General features: G+C 36.0%; 1 protein-coding gene across 2 annotated transcripts in view; it reads left to right on the top strand.

Annotated features, from left to right (window-relative positions):
• Positions 1-20,924, top strand: part of LOC149077215 (neural cell adhesion molecule 2-like) — a 123,466-nt gene that overhangs the window by 89,730 nt on the left and 12,812 nt on the right. For both annotated transcript variants that reach the window (XR_016194154.1, XM_089244958.1), the window contains exons 5-8: positions 4,519-4,809; positions 8,024-8,314; positions 10,194-10,484; positions 19,367-19,681. Coding sequence is in view for 1 of the 2 variants with exons in the window: in XM_089244958.1 (XP_089101084.1) it covers positions 4,519-4,809; positions 8,024-8,314; positions 10,194-10,484; positions 19,367-19,681 (1,188 nt within the window). In the remaining variant the exon portion in view is untranslated. The remainder of the gene's footprint in view (positions 1-4,518; positions 4,810-8,023; positions 8,315-10,193; positions 10,485-19,366; positions 19,682-20,924) is intronic.

The following is a 20,924-nucleotide window of genomic DNA, read 5'->3' as shown; positions in this document are numbered from 1 at the left end:
AAAGATTTTCTAGTAGAATGTCATACCTCCTGTTTGCTATGCACCCTGTATATATTTCTTACATTAAGGATGTAAAAAGACATCAGCGTTTACCCATTTTTCTACGTGTATGCGGTATCTACACTGCTCAAAACAATTAGGGGAGCAAGCAAAAAAGTGAAGAAAACCGTGCGAGACAGCCACGTATTGGCATACAATGGATAGTACATGCGTATCAATGCGCAATACAGAAAAAAGACGTAAAAAAATTTGGAATTAAGCTTTAATTCTTTCAAAATATGGAAAAAACATGAAAAGATGATTTAGGGCAACAATTTGGTTACATGTAAACGATAAAAAAAAGTACTGTTTAGACATGATGCATGAGTTTTAATAGGGCGTGTGGTCTCCTCGAACAGCTAAGACTGCTGCACACCTATTTGCCACGGATCCGATGAGGTTATCGATCAGACTTTGGGGAATACTGTTCCACTCCTCAAGAAGTGCAATCTGCAAGTCTCGGACAGTAACAGGCGGCCTTGGTCGCGCAGAAGCATGTCCCAAACATGCTCGATTGGATTCAGGTCAGGAGAGCGCGCTGGCCATTCCATACGCTGTATTGTTTCAGCTTCAAGCATGTTCTCCACCAGACGAGCTCTATGCGGTCGGGCATTATCATCCTGGAAAACAAAGGAATCTCCAATGGCTCCAGCGTAAGGGATAACATGAGGTCGCAGTATCTTGTCTGCATACCTTCGGGCCGTCAAAGTGCCATTCCGAATGATATGCAGGTCCGTACGTCCGCCTATGCTGATTCCACCCCATACCATCCAACCAGCTCGTCTGTATTGTGACCTTTCACGAACGAATGCGGGGTTATTTCGAGTGCCCCTGTCCCTCCATACCAGAACACGTCGGGTGTCGCACTCCAGACTGAATCGGGACTCGTCTGCAAACAGCACTTGGCTCCAATCATGTTGCTCCCAATCTCGATGTTCAGCAGCCCATCTTCTTCGGGCCGCACGGTGGCGTGGGGTCAACGGAATGCAGACCATTGGCCTACGTGCATAGAGCCCTCTCTCATGCAGCCGATTACGTACTGTTTGGCTGGACACCCTTCGTCCTGTTGCCAAGAGCAACAGTCTTTGCAGCTGCGTAGCATTCTCTGTTCTGTTTCGACTGGCTGTTAACCGTACATACCGGTCATCAGTTGCTGTAGTGGCGCGTGGCCGACCTTGCCCTGGTCGACGTCTAACATTTCCTGTTTCTTGGAATCGATTCCACAGCCTTGCAACAACACTTCTGGCGACTCCAACAGCGTCCGCGACACTACGTTGTGTTTGCCCGGATTCCAGTCTGCCTATAACACGCCATGCCATGGATTCCGATAAATCACGTTGTTGAGGCATCCTCAAGTCACCTTGTCTGAAAAAAAAATACTGCGCACACGAATTTCACAGTTACGGCAGTAAAACAGACGTTTCTGCAACATCCCGATTTCTGCCCTTATCTCCTTTTTCTGGTTTTTGACGTCATGAACTTTGATTTGCATATGAAGTTTTCTTCTTCCGTTTCCTGCTAGGCTTTAAATTATGGATGATTCATTTTATGTTACTTATCGGTATACATCTTTGCGTAATTTTGTTAAAACCATGTACTCCCCTAATTGTTTTGAGCAGTGTATATATTTCTAGTTTCTCATAAAATATTTGGTCAAAAACTTAGATACGCTCAATCAAAATCATTTATTTTGTAGTAGTATGGAGAAAAATTCCAGTAAGTTCAGACATTTCAAAAAGTTATAAATTGATATTGTACACACATTAGATCTTGAAAAATCTAGTACTTTTTCTTTACGACGTTCCGAAAGTACCATTCATTGGAACGCCACGAGAATAACACACATCAGAAGTTTTGCTCACGGGGCTTTCAGATTTAATGAAAACATCATAAATGAAATATCTCCATTTTTATTTACACAGATCTACGAAAACACTAACAGAATATGGCATGAGATCGATTCAACATTTCTGTGGTTATCCTGTAGCCTTATGAAACCGCGAGACTGTCTCGAAGTAAACTTTCTTCACCGCTTGAGAGTCCTCCGGAGGCTCTTGAATTTTTTATTTGTATTAACTCTCTGGAACATACATAGTCCACAGGTATTCCGCTAACAAGATTCCATGTGTAAGATGAGGGGCATGGAGTAGGAGTTGCAGCACAGGAAATATATGGTGTTAAATATTCATAAATATAATGCGCTTGCTTCGTTTCCGATTAGATGCATTTCCGCCACGTACTCGTGAGTTCATCTTGCATAGCACGAGCGATGTTAATATTGGAGTCCTTTCTTGCAACTAGTGATGACATCAACCTGGGAATACAATTTTTTGTTTTTTGTTTCAGATGATTTTTTTGATACACTGAATGGCAACTTTATCATGACCACCTCGTTAATATTTTGGTGGGACCACCTTTTGTCTTTCTTTTAACGTTGATTCTTTTTGGCATGGGCTCTACAAGATGTTGATAGGTTATGTTGCAATTTCTTGCACTGTTACCGTATCAGTTGTTTTCTACCAGTCTGAAGACTTTTCGTTCGGCCCCTATCATACATTAGTCGGTTACGAGCACAGATTGCACGTAACCGAGACCTAGTTCTTGCCTCATAGTATAGTCTTTAAACCAAAGGTGCACAATCTCCGGCCAGCGGAGCCAAATGAGGCCCGCCAAGGGATTCTTTCCGGTCCGCGAAAGCGATTCTGGTAGATATTTACATCCATACGAGATATTTACATTTTATCGGAGAAATGTATCAAGTGCAAGTAAAGTTAATTACAATTTCAATTTTCCAAAAAAAAATTGTCAATGTGAAGCAGCGTCGCCAATAAAAGTAAAAAATAATTGTCAAAAGAGAGTAAAGTTGTCATCCATTGCTAAAATTGCTGGGAAAACGCTATCGGCTCCGAAATAGGAGACTATTGGAATTGCAATATATAACAAAATCCCCCCCCCCCAAAAAAAAAAAAAAACGTATATGGCACACAAATATATGTGAAGTGACTATATATTTATATGACTATAGTTTATTTTGGTAGAATCATAATTATCACAAATATAACATAATTTAAAAGTTACAAAAATAACCTCAAGCCTTGATTTCAAAAATTCTAATGATCCTTGTTGAAAATAAGGGAAAAAATGGGGAATTTTTTTTCGTAAAACAAATTGGGATCAACAAACCCACAAGAGAGAGAGAGAGAGAATGCTCCTTTAAATACGACTCATATTGCGACCCAGAATATACAGTTGAAGTTTCTTTCCCGCGAGCAGCAAAAATACTGCATGCATACCGTTGCGCACCCATGCTCTAACCACTTAATTGCACCTGTTGAATTGAACATTTCATAAATATGGTGGCTTCGCTGATACTACTGATCCTTTAACTCCAATCATCTGACGTTCAAAGTTCGTCAAAATATGCCCCCCCCCCATATCTTTGCAAAAAAAACCTATACTACTGTCTCAGGAACTAAGTTTTCTTTTTTTTATACTAGCCTAGCCTTCTAGAGACAACAGTGTGACGCCATAGCTGATTTTCTTAAAAGAGTCAGGTGATCATAATACGCAGTGGTAAGATGTTCGTCTTCCGCTATGAAGGTTGTCGTCAAAGTCCGTGGGTTCGAATCCATAAAAAGATCAGAAACAAGTTCTTTGCCTTCCGAGCCTGGCGCAACCACCGATATAGATGGCAGCTTCATTCCCCACCCAACTCGACTGATTGGAAATTGCCGTATGACGATATATGACAGAAGTTGGTGCGCGGTAAAGTAGTAGGCGATCATAATAATGTGACCACCCATTGTGTGTTGAATACTTTTCCCGTACAACTTCAAATACCATTGAAAAACATTGATTTTCTGGTTCAGGCGTAATTTATTTTCTAATCGGGCAAACCAAGTACATGTCGCTCAATGTGTTCATATCGAGACTTGAGGTTTCTCATTCGACCGGGGAACTTTAAACGATGTCAGTTGAAAGAAATTGATCAAGAACTGAAGAAAGGGACGTTTTCTTTTCACCTTAAACATGTCCTCTCTATCCGAAAGAAATCGCAAATGAAATTCTGCACTTACATGGTTGATAGCGACTATTAAGCTCCGATCAACTGAGTACTGAAATTGTTTGTAAATAAGGTAACCTTCTGACCCCCCTACACAGTCTTCGAAATTGATAACGAAATCTTATAGGGGAAAAAAAGAGTCTGTGGTCAAACCCTAGTGTCAAAATATGCAAGAAATTTACAACATAAACTGAAGTCTTGATAACTATGGACGTATTTTTTCCTCGTGTTATGATATTGGTCCGTTCCGTACTCGGCGAAAACGATGACGATACACTAATGATCACACTACCTGTGATTTTAATAAACCGTGTCTTTCTGTGTGTGGGTGTGTATAAGTATTATTATCATTCATAACACCTAACGCGATTAGTGTTGTTTGATTAACAATTTCTTCTATTTTTTATTCATCACAGTACGTCCTTTGGATGTTCGAATCACGACAGTACAACCAGCATTATCAGCGGGTAAGAAAGTGCTTATCCAGTGCGAATCGTGGGGAGCGAGGCCGAAGACGCTCATCAATTGGTGGTTAGACGGACAGAGAATACAATACGGCAAAGAGATAAACACAGAGAACCTCACCACGAGTATTCTACCTTTCACTCCGTCTACAGACGATAATGGGAAGATACTTTCGTGTAGGGCGCAAAATCCATCTCTAAAGGATAACGTCATAGAAAATGGATGGACACTCAACGTATACTGTAAGTCGAAAACTTATTATTGGTTGACCCGCAACTCCCATTTGAAATCTAAAATGATTTTAATGAAGTTGAATGACACCGCACCGGTACGCTTAATGTTTCGAGATCGTTAAGAATGTTCTAGATGAAGAGAAATAATTTAAATTTTGAAATAACATATATTTAATTATTTTTCATTTCTTTTACCGGGTGTACCAAATTTATCTTTAGAACTATGAAATTTAATAATCAATAAAGTATACAAGATATTAACGTCCGTTTTGTTACATATGATGCATAAACTCATCAAGTTTGTGTTTTCCATCCATATCCCTAATAGTGGTCAACATGCGTATCACCAGCAGCACAAAGGATATCCAGTCCTATGCTCAATTTCCTTCCAGGTTTGTGGCAACATGTCCTCAGTAATCGGAAATCCCTTGATGAAACCTTTCCGGAAAGGTGCTTTGTCGAGGTGGGTCGATTCCGTGGACAGCGCGGTCACTGGATATTATGCCTCTAGACATCTTTATTTAGGGGTATGTAAATGACCTTGTGACCACACAAAACTGTCTGATAATTACTGAAATGAAACGGCGCAAAATAAATGCTGGCAGAGCGATTTTACTGAGTACACGTTGCAACAAACCTAGCAGGAAGTTGAGTGCAGCCTGGATATCCTTTGTGCTTCCACTGGTATGCATGTTGAATTGTATTGGTGAGAAACAAACAAACAAACACAACAACGCTGGATAGAAAAGACCGTGATACACATATGAAAAGGTGATACACGTAATTAAAATGGAAGAATGTACGATGTGACGTCGGTGCAATGCTAATGTTTATGTATCTTTTTTTCATGGTGATTCTTCTCAAAAACTGTCCTCTCTATTTTCATATATGAAGTTGGAGAGCCGTTTTATGGACACCCTGTATGCTTTAAACAAAGTTAATTTCTTCAAAATCAATAAATTAATTATGCGGAACAGCGCTTGTCATTTTTATTTGGAATAATTTGGAGTGGTTGAATAAAGAGCGTGGTAACCCGGGGTCTGTAAGATACTCGCCAAAAGTACCAAAGGATGTTTAGGGGCGTCACGTGTTCGATACGCGGTTCGTCCTTGTCAGAAAACTTTCTTGACACAGGGGCACAACAGAAATTGTCACATGTCCACAGAAAATGATTGTTACCGTAGGGACTCCTACAACTGGGGATTAGCGCACCAACCTCTCGATGAGCTTAGTGTGCTAAAAAAAAGCTGCCACTCGGAATCGGCAATTAATTGTAGGTCTCGGTCTAATTGGTTCTCGTATGCAGAAAATGACCATAGGGTGACAAAAATGATCAAATTATCAATCATTAAATAAATCATTCTAAAAAGAAGCAGCAGTCATTTTGACTGCTGCTTCTTTTTAGAATGAATGGTAACCCTTATAGGTATAACGTGTAGTACGGCCCATCTAGTGTTAATCGTATCAATAGAAGATATTGGCATATATGTTCCTATCTAATAGCAAAAATTCTTATTATTTTTATGCCTGCGCGTTTGCCATAATACTATCTAACTCAGCATCAGATCTGAAATTCATTTGAATGCATATATAATTATTGTATTTGAATACAATGAATGTATATAATTACGTTTATATAATTGTTATTTATATTGTTTGATCTATATATAGATGTATGTTCTATAACACATTGAATGAACACATTGAAACACTATAGTTCTGGTCATAAAAAATTTTTTTAGGTTGTGAGTACAGACCCGGCCTCTTGACGACTAATAATATATTGTAGATTGTAATTTTATGGCATATCTTGAACTGGAATAAAATTGAAGTTGAAATGAAAAAGAAAAAAATATTTTGTATACTTCAATGAATTGAGTTGTAAAGATGGAATTTGAAACCCCCTATATTATATTACGTGTGAGCATCTCATAGAAAAGATTTCACTACATACCCCATTCACATTTATGAAAAATATGAAAAATATCTAATTAATGGAATAAGAAAAAAATCGAATGTGCCCCATTACTTAGCAGCAATTCAGCAAATTCACGAAGAAGACTAAAAATGTTTTTGCAATTTCTGTTTTATTCCCTTTATTTTCATAAGTAAAGCTATCAAACTGAAAAATTAATGGTTGTGAGAATTATAAATACATTTCTGTCATTACGTATTTGTTTTTGATTCGAAATTTAGATATTTCTCATAGATATTATTGATTTTTTTAGAATGCCCTTTATGTCAATTAAATTTTTGAATAAACATGTTAATTCAATTTGAAAATTAAAAAAAAAAGGTTTAGGTACTATTTTTGATTGCGAAAAATAAGAGATTAATGCAACGAATAAGATGGGAAAAATATTTCGAAAACATATCAGAATGAAAAAAAAACATAAAAAAAAGTATAAATCTGAATAAAATTAAAATGTACGTGGATACATCCAAAATATATATTGGAATAAGTACTAAGATGAAATATGAAGAAATTAATCGAAAAATTGGATAAAAGAGAGATAACTGGAAATAAAATAAGATAAAATAAGAAATAAAACAAAAAATTTGAGAAAACAAGGAATAAAAAAAAAATTTGAGAAAACAAGGAATAAAACAAAAAGATAAGATAAAAAGGAAGAGACTCTGGATACAGAATAAGGATAAGAAAATTTTAAACTGAGATGAGATTTGAAGATAAATGAAAAGAAAAGAATAAGCAGAGAGATGAAATAAAGAAGAAAGATTAGAAAAGTCAGAAACAAAATATAAAATAAAACCATAAATCTGATAGAAAAGATATGAAAACAGATAAGATAAAAGAAGAATTAGAATAAATAAATAAAAGCAGATAAGATAAAATAAATAAAAGCAGATAAGATAAAAGAAATAAAAGCAGATAAGATAAAAGAAATAAATACAGGTAAGATAAAAGAAATAAAAGCAGATAAGATAAAAGAAATAAAAGCAGATAAGATAAAAGAAATGAAAACAGATAAGATAAAAGAAATAAAAACAGATAAGATAAAAAAAGAACTAAAAAATAATAATAAGGATAAGCAAAGGGAACTGAGATGAGACTTGGAGATAAATTCGTAGAAAAAAAAATAAAGCACACAGATGAAATGAAGAAGAGAGAGTTAAAGAGTCAATTATAAATATGAACTGAAAAAGGAAGATTGAAGCAAAAAATAGATAAGACAAGATAAGATTTTTTTTTTTATCATTTCAGTTATCCCAGAGCTTCGACTGTCGTTTGGAGCAAATATTCAGTCGCACGCTATCAGAGAGGGTTCAGACGTCTTTCTAGAATGTCATGTCACATCGAATCCGTCGGTAACCGAGGTCAGATGGTTCTTCGAAGAAAAACCGCTATTTTCTAATCCTAAGACGGGGGTCATAATAAGCAACCTGTCGCTCGTGCTTCAGAAAGTCAGGAAAGAACATCGGGGACGATATCAGTGTGGTGCCGTGAACTCTGAAGGTGAAGGTCGGAGTCAGCATGTCATGCTTAGAGTAAGGTGTAGGTAGCTTCTATAGTTATTTTCCTTTGCTCTAATAAACAGAAATAATCTATCTCTCGCTCATATTATGCATGGCGTTTCAGAACTGCTAATGTAAGAAAGATGATAGTACACGTCAAGACAAATAATTTTTGTACTCCGAATGCGAAGTTTAGGATTTCTCCTTTTCACTTTTGTGGTGCCAGTGGCTTAAATTTCATATTTACATACTATAAAAAGTAATATGCGACCCAGGCTCTATTTAAATTTTTTTTTGTCATGACGTGTACTATGATCATGTATACTTTATGATGTTGTCGCTTTTCTATTCTGTGCTAATTTTTTTTACTGCAAGCTGTAATTGGGATTTAAACTTGTAGCTTTGTATTTTGAATAAATAAATAATCTCCATCATTTTAGCGTTAGAATTTTAGGAAACCCCTGCTATGTATGTTTTACGTACCATAAATTGAGGTGACTTGGGAACAGATTTTGGACATTTTTGTATGAACCCCATTATGAGTAGAAGTTCTCCCATATGTTTTTTATGGAACTTATTATAATGGAAGAAAATTAATTCAAAGTCGCACCCCTTCGAGTGGGGTTAATTAGGTACACTACTGGTATTATCTTGATATATTTCACGTTTCGAAGAATATGTTTTCACTTGATCCCACATGAATCAATTGAGGACAAATGATCAAAACTATTAAACACATAAAATTTTGTTTTTATTAAAAATATAAATAAAGGGAATTTTTTTTTGTCTAAAATATTAATCTGACTAGTCAAAGATGCCTGTTTTGGTGTTAGTCTTTAAATGATTTTCTAGAGGTTGATATGACACTTTGTGCAATTTTTATAGGACATGAGAGTCTAAAATTTTCTTATATGTCATGGCATCTGTACGACTGCGAGTGCCTGTAACGAATATAAAATAGTGTCCCCAATTCAGCTTGCAATGCTTAAATATTTCATTAGTCCTACAACCATTAATTAACAAACTTATTGATTAGCTGATTTATAGCTGAAACGATAAGTATGTCTACAAGAGCAAACATCCATCAAGACTGTAAGATGTAAGAACAATGTTCTGTAAAGAAAGTTTTGCAATGGTTTCATGAAACTTTATAACACAGTTATGATGAAAGTAGAAATTAAAAAAAGACAGGGGTAATATTAATGAGAGATTTCGGCACAATTTTGAATCATGGAGGCTCACTCTTGCGGCTGGACCTGGAATTACCTCTCCATTACATTCGCAGCGGCTATGACGACACCTGGAATAAAAAGTTGATTATGCACCCAAATCACCTAGCTAGTAACCAACTCACCTCATTTTATGGTATGCTTGAAGCTCTAAACATTGTTCCGAACTAGTTTTTGATGGGATATAAACTTTGATAGTAAAGTTCAGTTTTTCAGTTTTGGTGTTTTTAAGTCAGTATGATTTTATCAAAATCCCTTTGATCCAAGTTTTAAAACATATTGACTGGTTTCTGACCTATTCTAGAATCTATCTAAGTATTCCAAAACAAAAATGTGTACTAGTTCTTAATCGTTTTAGAGCTGACACGAAAAGGGACGAATGTGTTTTATTTATTGCCTGCGTGGCAGTAATCTTGCTCTCGCAGAATGAATGCACTTAGTGTGTCAATAGCTAGATACTCAAATGGTACATACTCATATGATACATACAGTAGTTAATTCAGCTGAATTTTGTGCAAAGGAAGCCTGAAGTGCCGAAATTCTCCCACATCTGAATAGATGAACTATCGTATGTTTATAAGTTCATGTATGGATACCGGTTCATGTGATTTCCTGTTTTCTGTCGATGCATTATTACAGCTCAATACACGTGTTGTTCTAACTGATCACACTGCATTTCTATGTATACAGATGCACCAATTTGCAGTAGATCCCCAACGGCAGTCCATGGCGTCGCCCGCTACGAAGCAATCAACGCGAGCTGCGTAGTCGATGCCGATCCTCCCGAGGTATCATTTACTTGGTCATTGAACAATACAGTCGAGAATGTCGACGTGTCAGCTTACGATTCCGTGAACGGTACAACAAGTATAGTTATATACACACCGGGGACTATGTTCGGCTATGGCGTTCTGTTGTGCTGGGGAAGGAACACTATTGGTACGCAGAAAGAGCCGTGCATAATTAAGATAATACCGGCAGGTAAGCTATTACATATCTAGGTGTGATTCTTTGTACCTAATTGGATGATAAACTACCAAAAATTGACAAAAGTAAAACTTACGATATTCTACACGACAATTTTTTATTAGTATTCGGCATAACGTACGTAAAGTTTTAAATTTGCATGTTTATCACACACCAGTTGTTATAACATCAACCAGGAAATTCCGGGTTTATTTCGCAGACACAATGCCCTAAGAAATCAGAATTTCAATTTCAAAAGAAAATTACGTATAGACAACTGTACTTTCAAAGAACAATCTTTCCGACATGCTTGATATACAATAGTAAATCGAGAGAAACGAGTGTATGAGACAAATCTTCAAAGCAGTAAAATGAGTCGAAATTATCTTCTTTTTATTTTATTTATTGTACACGTAATTTAATTTTTCTGTCCACTAAGTCAAAATTTTAATTAACTCTTCTGAAATATGCGACGCAATAAAACGGACGCATAAATTGAATGAGTGCAATCTCTCTCTCTCTTTCTTTGCGTGTGTGTGGGTGTATGTGTTTTTTTATGTTCACTGCAACACACATTACACTATCTCTGTGTGCACACTGTTTTCTTTATTGGTGAGTGAGAATAACGTCAAATGTGTTTGATTCTTCCCTTCTTTTTGGAATATTACTTTTTACTTAAATAATTTATTTGAAGTAGAATATATGAAGAGAATGTTCAAAAGCTCCGACAATTCTAGTTCACAAGATATAATTATAAAAAAAAAGTATGTATATGTTGCCCAAGTCTCTGAGAAAAAGCTGTCAGAGTAAAATGCGATTATGCTAAGGTAACTCAATTTTTATGCTGAATTCTTCCTTGAAAGTTACTCTTATCATGGTAATCTTTAATTCGAATCGTTAAACATAAAATAAAAGCAATAAACTCGTTTTACAAACACCTTCAATTATTCAGACTTGTGTATGAAACTCAATTAGCATTGTACGATAAAAAGTGTTCTATGGAGCGTAGAATTAGTTTTATTTACAAGGCAAATATATACGGTATAGTGTAAATTCCGACAACATTGCAATTCTAACTCGAGCTCAGACAAATATCTCATCACAAGTTGGATTATTTTCAGTGAGTGCGTATGTATTTTTTTTCCATGTAACTTTGATTGTATGTCGGAAAACACCAGTATCACTAAACATACCGTATATTGTAACTTTAGGCAATACTTATAATGCGAAGTGCCAATCCCTTTAACATAATTTACGAAACTGTTTTCATAAACATACACATTAAGAGTGGGAATTGCACCGTTGGAAACATATACAAATCTATGGGTTAATGCATTTCTTATAATCTGCTCGTTGAAAAGTATTATGAAATATTATCACAAAAAAATGAGTAACTTTGCCTGGTTTTAATTTACACAAAAATTGCCACGTTTTTAAGACAAATAAATCACACTGGTCGAATGGTCGACGCGTTTCGGCTCTTCAATGGAGAGCCGTCATCAGGACCTCGTGGTCAGAACTCACACGAATGAAGAGTGATGTTTACGTCTGGTCGTCCGAAGAGTTCGCCTTTGTATTTGCTGCGTCCGAGTGGTCTTTGGATGCGAATTGGGGAGCCATCTGTTGTAAAGTGTTGAAAGTTTTTTCACGACTGAGGTTAATAAAGCCTGTCCAAGCTGACGAAATAGGTGGTGTGTTTCTTCCATCATTAACGAGGAAATTCTGGCATGTTCTGATGAAATATCCCTCGAGAAAATTCAATTCCGAATTGTGTGTTGCTTTTTTAAAAACAAATGCTTTGTCAAAATCAAAATGATGTGAATGTTGCCAGCAGTGTTGGGCAATAGCCGAATTATCCGTCCGTCCCTTCTCAACATGCCTTCGGTGTTCGAGAACTCGAATATTTAGATTTCTTCTAGTTTGGCCAATATATCCATTTTCACAATTCTTGCATGGGATGAAGTAGATACCAGATTCTTTGGAGGGTGAGATAGGATCTTTCAGATGGGAAAAGGTGAGTATATTTGTTGGCTGGAATATTGTATGGAAGTCAAATTTCTTGAAGATAGAAGAGATCATGAAACTTGAAGAAACGAATGGAAGAACAACGGTATTAGAAAACTGTTTTGAGTCAGCTGGGAGCAGGTTCGTGGTGCATGTCTGGGTCATTTTTCTGAGGACCTTGTCGATGATAAAAGGTGAAAAACCCCGATTAGAAGCGATGTCACGAAGGATATTGAGTTCATTCTGGAGGGAGGCTGAATCACTGCAAAGTTTTTTTGCTCGATGAACAAAAGAAGAAAATGCCGAAAGTTTCTGATTGGGAGGATGAAAGGATTTTGCATGAGGTGGCATGGAGATAGCGAATGGCTTACGGTACACAGATGTATGAAATTCAGTGTCTGTCTTTTTAATGAGCACGTCGAGAAAAGGCAGTATATTATTTTTTTCCATTTCATAGGTGAATTCAATATGTGGGTCAATAGAATTCATAAAATTGAATAACTCAGTGACATTGACATCAGTCTCATCAACTAAAGTGAATGTGTCATCAACATACCTGATCCAAAGTTTGAAGTGGTGGGTTTCCAAAAGTTTTGTTTCGAAAAAATCCATATATATGTCACAGAGGATAGGCGAGAGTGGGTTGCCCATGGCAAGACCTTCTGTTTGGCGGTAAAACTTTCCAAACACTGAAAAATAATTGTGCGATACACAAAGTTGGGTGAGTTGACATATTTCTTCGATTTCAATCGAGGAGAAGTGGAATTCTTGCAGACGTTGTTTCAGGAAAGAAATTGCACCGCTGATGGGAATGTTAGTAAACATGGATTTGATATCGAAGGAAATCATTGTAGCGTTATCTGGTTGAATGCTGCGGATGATGGAAACGAATTCTGAGGAATTCTTTACTGTGAAACGATGTTTTTTGCAGAGAGGGGACAAAAGTTCAACGAGAAATTTAGCAAGTTGATGCGTAGGTGATCCAATGCAAGAAATTATAGGTCTTACTGAAAATGAAGGTTTGTGTATTTTTGGAAGAGCATAAAGTCTCCCGCAATTTGCGGCGGATGGAAAGATGCGTTTCTTGGTCGAAGAATGTAGAATGGGAGTCTGATTGATTTTCTTTTGAACCAGTTTTAGAAGGGTAGGAGCTGGATCCGTATTGAGACAAGTATATGGTCCATCGCTAATTAATTTTTCAACCGACTCTTGATACATGGATTTATCAAGTACAACAATTTGGCCACCTTTGTCAGCTTGAGTGATGAAAATATTGTTGTTTCTTTTAAGTTCTCGAATGGCAGAGATCTCAGATTTCTCAAATGGTGAAGAAATGGTTTTTCGATTGGCCGAAACTGAAGAGGAAACCAAGTGCCGAAGAGATTCTTTCTGATCAGGAGAAATTTTACTGTTGAGGAATGACCGTTCGATGGGCGCAAGAAGTTTTGTAGGACAAAAATGAGGCCTAGGTGATGCAAAATTAAGTCCGTATTCAAGTACTTTCAAATGGGCACCAGACAATGTTTCACTCGAAAGATTGACAACTTTTGGAGCATTCGAGAAGTCAGAAAATTTATGAGAACTTTTTTTCGAAGAACTTCTTGCAAGAATAAGTTCACTCAGCTTCTTGCAAGAAGTTCTTCGAAAAAAAGTTCTCATAAATTTTCTGACTTCTCGAATGCTCCAAAAGTTGTCAATCTTTCGAGTGAAACATTGTCTGGTGCCCATTTGAAAGTACTTGAATACGGACTTAATTTTGCATCACCTAGGCCTCATTTTTGTCCTACAAAACTTCTTGCGCCCATCGAACGGTCATTCCTCAACAGTAAAATTTCTCCTGATCAGAAAGAATCTCTTCGGCACTTGGTTTCCTCTTCAGTTTCGGCCAATCGAAAAACCATTTCTTCACCATTTGAGAAATCTGAGATCTCTGCCATTCGAGAACTTAAAAGAAACAACAATATTTTCATCACTCAAGCTGACAAAGGTGGCCAAATTGTTGTACTTGATAAATCCATGTATCAAGAGTCGGTTGAAAAATTAATTAGCGATGGACCATATACTTGTCTCAATACGGATCCAGCTCCTACCCTTCTAAAACTGGTTCAAAAGAAAATCAATCAGACTCCCATTCTACATTCTTCGACCAAGAAACGCATCTTTCCATCCGCCGCAAATTGCGGGAGACTTTATGCTCTTCCAAAAATACACAAACCTTCATTTTCAGTAAGACCTATAATTTCTTGCATTGGATCACCTACGCATCAACTTGCTAAATTTCTCGTTGAACTTTTGTCCCCTCTCTGCAAAAAAAACATCGTTTCACAGTAAAGAATTCCTCAGAATTCGTTTCCATCATCCGCAGCATTCAACCAGATAACGCTACAATGATTTCCTTCGATATCAAATCCATGTTTACTAACATTCCCATCAGCGGTGCAATTTCTTTCCTGAAACAACGTCTGCAAGAATTCCACTTCTCCTCGATTGAAATCGAAGAAATATGTCAACTCACCCAACTTTGTGTATCGCACAATTATTTTTCAGTGTTTGGAAAGTTTTACCGCCAAACAGAAGGTCTTGCCATGGGCAACCCACTCTCGCCTATCCTCTGTGACATATATATGGATTTTTTCGAAACAAAACTTTTGGAAACCCACCACTTCAAACTTTGGATCAGGTATGTTGATGACACATTCACTTTAGTTGATGAGACTGATGTCAATGTCACTGAGTTATTCAATTTTATGAATTCTATTGACCCACATATTGAATTCACCTATGAAATGGAAAAAAATAATATACTGCCTTTTCTCGACGTGCTCATTAAAAAGACAGACACTGAATTTCATACATCTGTGTACCGTAAGCCATTCGCTATCTCCATGCCACCTCATGCAAAATCCTTTCATCCTCCCAATCAGAAACTTTCGGCATTTTCTTCTTTTGTTCATCGAGCAAAAAAACTTTGCAGTGATTCAGCCTCCCTCCAGAATGAACTCAATATCCTTCGTGACATCGCTTCTAATCGGGGTTTTTCACCTTTTATCATCGACAAGGTCCTCAGAAAAATGACCCAGACATGCACCACGAACCTGCTCCCAGCTGACTCAAAACAGTTTTCTAATACCGTTGTTCTTCCATTCGTTTCTTCAAGTTTCATGATCTCTTCTATCTTCAAGAAATTTGACTTCCATACAATATTCCAGCCAACAAATATACTCACCTTTTCCCATCTGAAAGATCCTATCTCACCCTCCAAAGAATCTGGTATCTACTTCATCCCATGCAAGAATTGTGAAAATGGATATATTGGCCAAACTAGAAGAAATCTAAATATTCGAGTTCTCGAACACCGAAGGCATGTTGAGAAGGGACGGACGGATAATTCGGCTATTGCCCAACACTGCTGGCAACATTCACATCATTTTGATTTTGACAAAGCATTTGTTTTTAAAAAAGCAACACACAATTCGGAATTGAATTTTCTCGAGGGATATTTCATCAGAACATGCCAGAATTTCCTCGTTAATGATGGAAGAAACACACCACCTATTTCGTCAGCTTGGACAGGCTTTATTAACCTCAGTCGTGAAAAAACTTTCAACACTTTACAACAGATGGCTCCCCAATTCGCATCCAAAGACCACTCGGACGCAGCAAATACAAAGGCGAACTCTTCGGACGACCAGACGTAAACATCACTCTTCATTCGTGTGAGTTCTGACCACGAGGTCCTGATGACGGCTCTCCATTGAAGAGCCGAAACGCGTCGACCATTCGACCAGTGTGATTTATTTGTCTTAAAAACGTGGCAATTTTTGTGTAAATTATTATGAAATAGCATTTCAACGAAATAGAACGATTGATTGTTTTAAGTGATTAAGAGACACAAATACTAGACAGTTACGGAAAAGAGGAATGGCCAGTTCACTTTATATCTTCATAGTCTGTTTTACGAGATGTTTGCTGATCAGTGTTTAAATGCATATATGTAAATACTTTCTCTCTCTCACACGCACACACACGCACGCACGCACGCACGCACATTTCTATTTCCAATTTGTATAATTTTCATTTCTTTTTATATTGCTGGAGTGAAATTTCTTTTTATTTGGTAATAAATTTTCTGAAAATAAATTATCATTCAAATGAGTATTAGTCATTCACCCGGCAATGCAATTGCGCTAAAAACCATTTTTTTTTTGTTTTCAATTTGAAGATTATTTCGAAAGTCAATTAAAAAACATCATGTAAAATTATCTACCTTACTTTGCTGTGTATAATCTGTTAACTCCAAAAAAAGTAGAATTATTTTATTCTGGATTATGTACCACTACGTCTTATCTACAGCTTTTTTCCCTAAAGGTTGGAATTGAAGTGAGCATTTTGTTAATTAATAAATTAATTTGTGTGTGCATAACATATTTACACTGAAATTTCAATTACACTAATGAACACTGATTTTGTTCGTAGTTATGTTTCACTGTTTTTGAGGCACTGAATCCGAATCTGGCACTGGTTTTTGTCAAAATGACTCTAGTTTTTGAGAAAAAGTGTATAAAATAAAAAAAAATTTAAAGTATAAATGAGTGGATTCAGACTACATTCAAATACTGAAGGATATGCATTATATCCAAAAACTAGAGACAATCCAGCAAAAGTAACACCAGTTGTAAAATCAGTAGCCGGAAAATATACAGCTGAAACTTTTTTGAGAACCAATTTTTTTTAGCAGTGTTATGGACGACATATAGATGATTATAAAAAAATCGAAATTTTTTCTTACGAAAATGTGAGATTAAACCCACTTCTTTTACTCTTTGGGGTACAATTATTGATGAATGAAATTTTCTTTTGTTCTTTATACGATGACCACAAAAGAAATTATGATATTAGTGAAGTGAAATATCACAAGAGAACATGCGAAACTTCATCCTTCAACTTTCATTGCCAATTATTATAAATATATTCTTGGTTCATTATTATTTTGTCATAAAAGCCGATTTACATTAAAGCGTAAATCTTTGTCTTTATAATTAAAGCAATTTTCATTTCAGTAATTTGATGAATATTTATAACTCTGAACAGAAAAGCTGTAATTAATGAACGAGTGGTTATTCGACAGGGAAAAAAATTGTTATAAGCATTTTTGGTAAATTTTTCGTACCTAAAAAGAACGCATTCCACTTAAACAGATAAAAACAATTTATTTTTTGGGCCTATATATTATACTTTCGTTAAAAGCGAGGAATGCATTCTTATTCGTCAAAGTTAATCTAGAAACAATTAGTTTCAATCATGAAAAAAAAGCAATATATCAAGGAAATAAAAGAGAACAATAGATAATATAAAAGTCGACTTATATCAGAATACTTTTATTCAGAATAACTTCTTTTATCTTTCATTCTATTTTTCCTGATTTTTTTTTCCTTAATTTACCCTTAATTGAACAGAGTAATTAAAGAGCAAGCTGTTCTGTGTAACAATTCCTTTTTTTCCGATCAATAACTGATCTTAAGGCATTTAAGAAAATTCTTAAACACAAAGGATGGCTAAATGTATCAACTAATTTAAGAATGGTTTAAAGAATAAGGAAAAAAATTTATAAAACTATTCTTTTAATTAGTTTTGAGTTTGCCTTTTTCTTTCATGAAAGCAATATATTCAATCTAAGGCTTGAAAAAATAATAAATAATAATTTGTTTGTTAAAATTATTTTTCAAAGAAATTTTATTACATAATTCTAAACGCAAAACTGTAATTACAAGCTTAAACCTTGATATACAGTTGGTACAAAGGTTTAATAAAATTTAATTTAATGATAAAATGAAGAAATATGAAAAACACATTTTTCTATCCAAATTGTTTTTCAATACATAAATAATGTATAAAATGCATGTAATTTTCCTACTTTTTAATGTCTGCGTTTTCAAGAAAATGTATTAGAATTTCAATCGCCTAAATATGGATATTACTTGGAAATTTATTCATTAGCGAACGTTTTTACTTTTTTCTTACACATTTTATATTCTCGTGATCGTTTCAGGCATACATGTTCAACCCATGGCCCGCTGGCCAAATGTGTCCCCACCGCCTTCAAGCATAATTTTGTTAAAATTAAATAAGTGACACATTTTGTATCACTTAACAGGCCAGTATCACATTCACAGATCACACAAGTCGTCCGCGGTACAGTTCCACACAACTCAAGTGGCCCGCAGTACATTCTCAGATCACTTCAATGACCCACAGTATACGTACAGCGCAGTTCACAGTAACCATAACAGATTTGTATATCTCCCAAGCGGGAGTGGTGCATTTACAGAGATCTTTCAAGCGGCCCACGCGGCACATTTACATATTGCTTAAGTGACCTGCTGCATATGTACAGATCACTTAAGAGGCCCCAATGCACTTCCGCATCACTTCAGTTACCCACGGCACAGTTGCAGGTCATCGAAGTGGCCCTCGGCACATTTACAGAACACTTAAATGATCTGCGGTGCTGCTCCCCATCACTTGAGTGACCTGCTACGCTGTTCCAGATCACTTAATTAACTTACTCGTGGCACACTTACAGATCACTCAAATGACTTGAGTTCTGGATCACTTGAGGTATCTGCGGCGCTGTTCCTGACCACTTAATTACGTAAGCGTGACTGGTTTTCAAACTAATGAAGTTAGCCTCTCTCTTCCTAACGATTAAACAGCCTTGGTTTACAGGAAAAAAATCATAGCTTGGTATGATTACTTATTATAATGATAGTTTCAAGGTTCTTGAAAACAAAAATCAAAGATACCAATCCGTCGTAATACTCATTGTTTGTCTCCGCATATATATATTTTATTTTATTTCTTAAATTGAAATCTTGTATTAATAATTTGCGTAGGGCCGCCGGAATCAGTTAAAGGATGTTCCGTGTCGAATCAAACTTCGTCATCGCTGTTCGTTGAATGCGAACCCGCATACGATGGAGGCATGCACCAAACGTTTCATCTGGAAGTTTATAACTCCGCCGAAGAGCACTTGCACCTGAACATCTCATCCAATGTATCACCAACATTCCGTGTGCAAAACCTTCCTCACTCATCCTCTTTCATCCTAGTCTTGTACGCCTCGAACAGCAAAGGAAAAAGCAGTTCTGTGGCATTGATGGCCAGTACGTCCAACCCACCGGAGAGACGGACAACTACACAAGACCAAGGTGGAAATTCAATTTTCTTCTATTCTTTCAAATAACGCATTTGGAGTTGTCCGATTTTTTCTATACATTTTTCTTTAACATTTTTTTTTTCTTATTTCTTGCCAAAAATATCGCTTATGTGTGTATATCTCGAACATCATCGGGTGGAAACTTCCGGAAAACCACGAGTTCTTTGGCAACATTCCTGTTACGAAAGAAACAGGATTTCTATTTATTTTTTATCTTCGAGACGTCAGTTAACAAGACAACTCGAGGAAATAAAATACAATAAAAAATATAAGAAATAGTTTTATATCGCTGAAATATTTTCGTTACTATTTATATACTTGTGTGTTCGGAATTTTGCTTATTGAAGTTGTAAATATTCTATTTCAAAAAATTAAACACATGTTATTTTGAAACCTTAGATCTAAAAATGAATGACATAATGGTAAAATGAGTCGTTTTTATTAAATAAAGGACGTTTAAAATAAAAACAAATTTGCAATGTCGCCGTTATATAATAGACATCTGATATTCGACTGCCTGAATATTGTTTTGCTCTTTTCAAAAAGACATCATCTCAGAGGCATTTTATTTATTTCTTGATTAATTCATGGCAGGATAAGAAATACTGACCCGAAACCGACCATGGTCCCCGCTCTGTCCCCATAGGGGATATAAGCTGGTCACCCAGAGGGTTTGGGCCAAAGAAATACTGGCCAATAAGAATAACATGTTCTCCACTACGAAGAGCAACCACTACGGTTGCTAAAAGCACTTTAATCCTTTTGATTATTCATGTTTTAAAACGACCGATGCTGACCCTGATCATTTTCACATCCTCCAATTAGAATAATTAAATTAGAGTTTCTAAATTATTTTAGTGTTAATTTTTAGATTAACGATCGATGTGTGGGACTCATCCAAATATGGTAGGAAACTGAGATAACACATCTTCAACATTTTTCAAGTAATAATTTCTATGAATATGTGTGCGATCGAAACATAACATCGATACGTATTATTCCGAAAACGTCCGGCTAACATTTTTGTATAAGTTTAAATTATATTTTTAGAAAAAATATGACATCTCTGTACAGCATTTTCATTCAAAAGAATGCTAACATAAATATATGCCAGAAGGGATATCGCTCAAGATGTCATTACTTCAATGATTATTTAACAAATGAAGAGGGCAAATAATGGAAATTTTCTTCAACGCCCACGGGTCATTTTTACAAATGAGAATTGAACAAAAATT

Source organism: Pholcus phalangioides, unplaced genomic scaffold, assembly GCF_987345545.1.
Source record: "Pholcus phalangioides strain wild (caught in Gottingen) unplaced genomic scaffold, Ppha-v1.0 ptg000015l_1, whole genome shotgun sequence".
Classification (NCBI taxonomy): Eukaryota; Metazoa; Arthropoda; class Arachnida; order Araneae; family Pholcidae; genus Pholcus; species Pholcus phalangioides.
Note: the sequence above shows the minus strand (reverse complement) of the source record. Positions and strands in the feature narration are given on the sequence as shown.